Source organism: Hordeum vulgare, chromosome 7H (assembly GCF_904849725.1).
Source record: "Hordeum vulgare subsp. vulgare chromosome 7H, MorexV3_pseudomolecules_assembly, whole genome shotgun sequence".
NCBI classification, from domain to species: Eukaryota; Viridiplantae; Streptophyta; class Magnoliopsida; order Poales; family Poaceae; genus Hordeum; species Hordeum vulgare.
In genome coordinates, this window is record NC_058524.1 from 291,021,305 (window position 1) to 291,028,627 (window position 7,323).

Sequence of the window (7,323 nt, forward strand, 5' to 3'; positions counted from 1 at the left end):
ATGTAAGCAACTTCTCCTAGGTCCTTCATAGAGAAACACTTGTTTAAGTAATCTTTTACGCTCTCTGAAAACTCCACATTGTTTCCAATCAGCAATATGTCATCCACATATAATATTAGAAATGCTGCAGAGCTCCCACTCACTTTCTTGTAAATACAAGATTCTCCAACAACTTGTATAAACCCAAACGCTTTGATCACTTCATCAAAGCGCATATTCCAACTCCGAGATGCTTGCACCAGTCCATAAATGGATCGCTGGAGCTTGCACACTTTGTTAGCATTCTTTGGATCGACAAAACCTTCGGTTTGCACCATATAGAACTCTTCCTTAATAAAACCGTTAAGGAACGCCGTTTTGATATCCATCTGCCAGATTTCATAATCGAAAAATGCATCTATTGCTAACATGATTCGGTCGGACTTAAGCATCGTTACCGGTGAGAACGTCTCATCGTAGTCAACTCCTTGATATTGTGAAAAACCCTTTTGCCACAAGTCGAGCTTTATAAACGGTCACATTACCGTCCGCGCCCGTCTTCTCCTTAAAGATCCATTTGTTCTGAATAGCCTTGCGGCCTTCAGGTAATACTTCCAAAGTCCACACTTTGTTTTCATACATAGATCCTATCTCGGACTTCATGGCCTCCATCCATTTGTTGGAATCCGGGCCCACCATTGCTTCTTCATAATTCATAGGTTCAGTATTGTCTAACAACATGATTGATAAGACAGGATTACCGTACCACTCAGGAGCAGTACGTGATCTTGTCGACCTGCAAGGTCTGATAGGAACTTGATCCGAAGTTTCATGATCATCATCATTAACTTCCTCCTCAACCGGCGTCGCTCCGATAGAGGTTTCCCCCTGCCCTGTGCCACCATCTAGAGGGAGTAGAGGTTCTACAACCTCATCAAGTTCTATCTTCCTCCCACTCATTTATTTCAAGAGAAACTCCTTCTCAAGAAAAGCTCCATTCTTACCAACAAACACTTCACCCTCGGATCTAAGATAGAAGGTGTACCCAACTGTCTCCTTTGGGTAACCTATGAAGACACACTTTTCCGCTTTGGTTTCCAGCTTTTCAGGCTGAAGCTTTTTGACATAAGCATCACATCCCCAAACTTTAAGAAACGACAACTTTGGCCTCTTGCCATACCACAGCTCGTATGGTGTCGTCTCAATGGATTTTGATCGTGCCCTATTTATAGTGAATGCAGCTGTCTCTAATGCATAACCCGAAAACGATAACGGCAAATCGGTAAGGGACATCATAGATCGCACCATATCTAACAAAGTAAGATTACGACGTTCGAACACACCATTACGTTGTGGTCTTCCAAGCGGTGTCAACTGTGAAACAATTCCACATTATATTAAGTGAGCACCAAACTCGAAACTCAGATACTTAACCCCACGATTAGAATGTAGGAACTTGATCTTCTTGTTATTATGATTTTCAACTTCACTCTGAAATTGCTTGAACTTCTCAAACATTTCAGACTTGTGCTTCATCAAGTAGATATAACCATACCTACTCAAATCGTCAGTGAAGATGAGAAAATAACGATATCTGTCGCGCGCCTCCGCACTTATCGGACCGCACACATCGGTATGTATGATTTCCAACAAGTCACTTGCACGCTCCATTGTTCCGGAGAACGGAGACTTAGTCATCTTGCCCATGAGGCATGGTTTGCACGTGTCAAGTGATTCAAAATCAAGTGACTCCAAAAGCCCATCGGAATGGAGTTTTTTCATGCGCTTTACATCAATATGACCTAAGCGGCAGTGCCACAAAAACGTGGCGTTATCATTGTTAACTCTACATCTTTTGGTCCCTATGTTATGTATATGTGTATCATCACAATCAAGATTCAATATGAATAATCCTCTCACATTGGGTGCATGACCATACAAGATATTACTCACAGAAATAGAACAACCATTATTCTCTGACTTCAACGAGTAACCGTCTCGCAATAAACAAGATCCAGATATAATGTTCATGCTTAACGCATGCACTAAATAACAATTATTTAAGTTCGTAACTAATCCTGATGGTAACTGAAGTGAGAATGTGCCGACGGCGATTGCATCAACCTTGGAACCATTTCCCACGCGCATCGTCACTTTATCCTTCGCCAGCCTTCGTTTATTCCGCAGTTCCTGCTTCGAATTGCAAATATGAGCAACAGAACTGGTATCAAATACCGACGCACTACTACGAGAGTTGGTTAAGTACATATCAATAACATGTATATCACATATACCTGATTTTTCTTTGGGCGCCTTCTTATCAGCCAAATACTTGGGGCAGTTGCGCGTCTAGTGACCCATCCCCTTGCAATAGTAACACTCTGTTTCGAGCTTAGATCCAGCCTTGGGTTTCTTCATCGGATTGGCAAAAGTTTTTCTGCTCTTCTTGGAGTTACCCTTCTTGCCTTTGCCGTTTATCTTGAAACCAGTGGTCTTATTGACCGTCAACACTTGACGCTCTTTCCGAAGTTCTGACTCTGCGACTTTCAGCACGCGAATAACTCGACGGGTGACTTGTTCATCCCTTGCATGTTATAGTTCAACCCAAACTCTTGTAGCTAGGTGGGAGTGATTGAAGAATTCTGTCAGTGATAGCCTCTTGTGGGAGTTCAATCCCCAGCTCAGCTAGACGGTTTGAGTACCCAGACATTTTGAGCACATGTTCACTTACAGACGAATTCTCCTCCATCTTGCAAGCATATAATTTATCGGAGGTCTCATACCTCTCGATTCGGGCGTTCTTCTGAAAGATAAACTTCAACTCCTGGATAATATCATATGCTCCATGACTCTCAAAGCGACGTTGAAGTCCCAGCTCCAAGCCATACAAGACTGCACATTGAACTACTGAGTAGTCCTCCTTACGCGATTGCCAAGCGTTCAAAACATCTTGGTCGGACGTAGTGGGTGGTTCATCTCCTAGCGCAGCATCAAGGACATAATTCTTTTTCCCATCTTGTAGGATGAGCCTAAGATTACGTGCCCAGTCTACAAAGTTTCTTCCATCATCTTTCAACTTAGCTTTCTCTAGGAACGTATTGAAATTTAGGGTTGCTACTGCGTGAGCCATTGAGCTACAACATCAAATATTGCAAAGTGGACTTAGACTATGTTCAAGACAATTAGAGTTTAACTAATTAAATTACTAATAAACTCCCACCCAAAAAATACATCCCTCGTGTCATTTGAGTGGTGCATGATCCAAATTCACTAACTCATGTCCGATCATCACGTGAGTTGAGTATAGTTTCACTTGTAAACATCTCTATGCTAATCATATCAACTATACGATTCATGCTCAACCTTTCGGTCTCTTGTGTTCCGAGGCCATGTCTACACATGCTAGGCTCGTCAAGTTTAACCCAAGTGTTCAATGTGTGCAACTGTTTTGCAGCCGTTGTATGTGAACGTTGAGTCTATCACACTCGATCATCACGTGGTGTCTCGAAAAGATGAACTGTTGCAACGGAGCACAGTCGGGGAGAACACAATTTCATCTTGCAATTTTAGTGAGGGATCACCTTATAATGCTACCGTCGTTCTAAGAAATATAAGATGCATAAAAGGATTAACATCACATGCAATTCATAAGTGACATGATATGGCCATGATCTTGTGCTTTTTGATCTCCATCACCAAAGCACCGGCATGATATTCTTGTCACTAGCGCCACACCATGATCCCCATCATCATGATATCCATCATCATGCCGCCATCGAGGTTGTCATGCTATCTATGCTATTACTACTAAAAATACAACCTAGCAATATAGTAAACACATCTGCAAACACAAATGTTAGTTTAAAGACAACCCTATGGCTCCTGCCGGTTGTCGTAGCATCGACGTGCAAGTTGATATTAACTATTACAACATGATCATCTCATACATCCAATATATCACATCATGTCTTTGGCCATATCACATCACAAGCATACCCTGCAAAACCAAGTTAGACGTCCTCTAATCTGTTGTTGCATGTTTTATGTGGCTGCTATGGGTATCCAGTATGATCGCATCTTACTTACGCAAAAACCACAACGGAGATGTGCAAGTTGCTATTTAACCTCTCTCCAAGGACCGCCTTGGTAAAATCTAATTCAACTAATGTTGAAGAAACACGCACCCGCCAATCATATTTAAGCAACGAGTTGCATGTTGGTCGATGAAACCAGTCTCTCGTAAGCGTACGAGTAATGTCGGTCCGGGCCGCTTCAATCCAACAATACCGCCGAATTGAGAAAAGACTAAGGAGGGCAGAAAATCGAACATCAACACCCACAAAACCTTTTTTTGTTCTACTCGAGATAACATCTACGCATGAACCTAGCTCATGATGCCACTGTTATGGAATGTTGCATGGGAAACAAAATATTTCCTTAGCACACGAAAACCTATCATGGTGATCTTCATCTACGGGAGGAGATTAGATCCACATACCCTTGTAGATGGCTAAGCGGGAAGCGTTAAGAAACGCGGTTGATGTAGTGGTACAACTTCGTGATTCAAATCACCGTCGTCCCACGATCCGTCCCACGATCCATTCCGATCTAGCACCGAACGGACGACACCTCCGCGTCCAGCACACGTACAGCTCGATGACGATCTCGGCCTTCTTGATCCAGCAAGAGAGAAGGAGAAGTAGATGAGTTCTCCGGCAGCGTGACGGCGCACCGGTGGCGCTGATGATATACTCCTACACGGCTCTGCCCGAGCTCCACAGAAATCCGATCTAGAGGAAGAACTACGTGGTAAAGGTTTGAGTTGCACGTGGCAAAGTTGTGTCTCAAACGCCCTAAAACCACCAATATATATAGGAGAAGGGGAGGGGCAAGCCTTGGGGCTCAAGGGAGCCCTAAGGGCGCCGGCCGATGGGAGGAGGTGGACTCCCACCCCAATTCGGTTTGGGGGAAGGAGTCCGCTCCTTCCTTCCCACCTCCCTATTTTCTTGTTTTTTTCTTTTCCTTTGGTTTTTTCCACATGTGGCGCCATAGCCCTCTTGGGCTGGCCTCACCAGCCAACTAAGGGCTGGTGCGCCACCCTAGGGTCACTGGGCTCACTCACGGGTGGATGGCCCCTCTTGGTGAATACCCGGAACCCATTCGTCACTCCCGGTACACTCCGCGTAATGCCCGAAAACTTTCTAGTGACCAAATGAAACGATCATCTATATCAATCTTCGTTTCCAGACCATTCCGGAAACCCTCATGACATTCGTGATCTCATCCGGGATTGTGAACAACCGTCGGTCACCAACAGATATAACTCATCTATACTAAAACGTCACCGAACCTTAAGTGTGCACACCCTGCGGATTCGAGAACTATGAACACATGACCCGAGACACTCCTTGGTCAATATCCAATAGCGGGACCTGAATGTCCATATTGGATCCTAAATATTCTACGAAGATATTATCGTTTGAACCTCTGTGCCAAGGATTCATATAATCTCGTATAACATTCCCTTTGTCCTTCGATATCTTACTTGCCCGAGATTTGATCGTGGGTATCCCTTTACCTATTCCAATCTCGTTACCGGCAAGTCTCTTTACTCGTTCCGTAATACAACATCCCGTTACTTACACTTTAGTCCTATTTCTTGCAAGGCTTGTTTGTGATGTTGTATTACCGAGTAGGCCCCGAGATACCTCTCCGTCACACGGAGTGACAAATCCCAGTCTTGATCCATGCTAACTCAACGCACACCTTCGGAGATTCCTGTAGAGCACCTTGATAGTCACCCAGTAACGTTGTGACGTTTGATACACACAAGGTATTCCTACGGTGACGTTTGATGCACCTTTATACGAATGAACACTTGACACGCAGAAAACAATAGCAACAAAATGACACAATCACATGCTGCGTTCTTTAGTTTGGGTCTAGTCCATCACATGATTCTCCTAATGATGTGATCCAGTTATCAAGTGACAACACAGGCATATGGTCAGAAAACCTTGACCATCCTTGATGTACTGGCTACCCAACTAGAGGCTTGCTAGGGACATTGTTTTGTCTATATATCCACACATGTATCTATGATTTAATTCAATACAATTATAGCATGGATAATAAACAATTATCTTGAAACAGGAAATATAATAATAACTATATTATCATTGCCTCTAGGGCATATTTCCAACAGAACCAGCAAAAACAAGATCTATTCTTCACATGATTCGGCAAAACCCTAGCGCCACCAACCCTATATAATCTCCTCCACAACCACGCCGCCAGCTTTCCTCCGCCCACAGCATCCAACCCTCCCCCAACCCGAAACCCATCGGTGGTTGTGGAGCGCGAGGAGAGGAGAAGGAATATGGTGAAGTGCCTGAAGCTGGGCAAGGCGGTGATCCTGTTGCGGGGCAGGTACGCCGGGAAGAAGGTCGTGATCGTGCGCGTGTTCGAGGAGGGCACCTGTGACCGCCCCTACGTACACTGCCTGGTCGCCGGCTTGGCCAAATACCCGAAGAAGGTGATCCGCAAGGACTCAGCCAAGAAGACGTCCAAGAAGTCCCGCGTCAAGTTCTTCCTTAAGCTCGTCAACTTCACCCACCCCATGCCCACCCGCTACACCCTCGACATCGACCTCAAGGAGGTGATCACCGGCGCCCCCGACTCCCTCACCACCAAGGACAAGAAGCTCACCGCCGCCAATTCCGCCAAGGCCAAGCTCGAGGATAGGTTCAAGACCGGCAAGAACAGGTGGTTCTTCACCAAGCTCCACATGATTTGACATGATTCAAGAAATGCCAACAAGATCTATTACTCACATGATTCGACATGATTTGACATGATTCAACCAACAAGATCTATTCTTCCCATGATTCGACATGATTCAAGAAATTCCAACAAGATCAATTCTTCACATGATTCGACATGGTTCAAGAAATGCCAACAAGATCTATTCCTCACATGATTCGACATGATTCAAGAAATGCCAACAAGATCTATTCTTCACAGGATTCCACATGATTCCACATGATTCGACATGATTCAAGAAATTCCAACAAGATGTATTCTTCACATGATTCGACATGATTCCACATGATTTGACATGATTCAAGAAATTTGTGGGGATCCCGACTTACAAGTCGAGATCACCGAATGAACATGCTCAGTGATCCCTGAGATCAATGCTCACCAAACACACAGATAATGAATAAAAGAGTCTTACTTCCAGGTACCGAATTATTACATCACATGACCGAATGGCCAGTTTCACAAGGTTGTGCCTAAGGCCAAATCATACTGATACAACTAATAGCGGAAATCATAGGGGCT

General features: G+C 44.3%; 1 protein-coding gene across 1 annotated transcript; it reads left to right on the forward strand.

The window, feature by feature from the left end:
- Positions 1-6,358: 6,358 nt before the first annotated feature.
- On the forward strand, positions 6,359-6,763 carry LOC123408773 (60S ribosomal protein L27-2-like; the record flags this gene model as incomplete). Its single annotated transcript, XM_045101817.1, has 1 exon — positions 6,359-6,763. A coding segment is annotated over exon 1 (405 nt), but the record flags the coding sequence as incomplete, so codon positions are not given.
- Between the last annotated feature and the right edge of the window lie 560 nt (positions 6,764-7,323).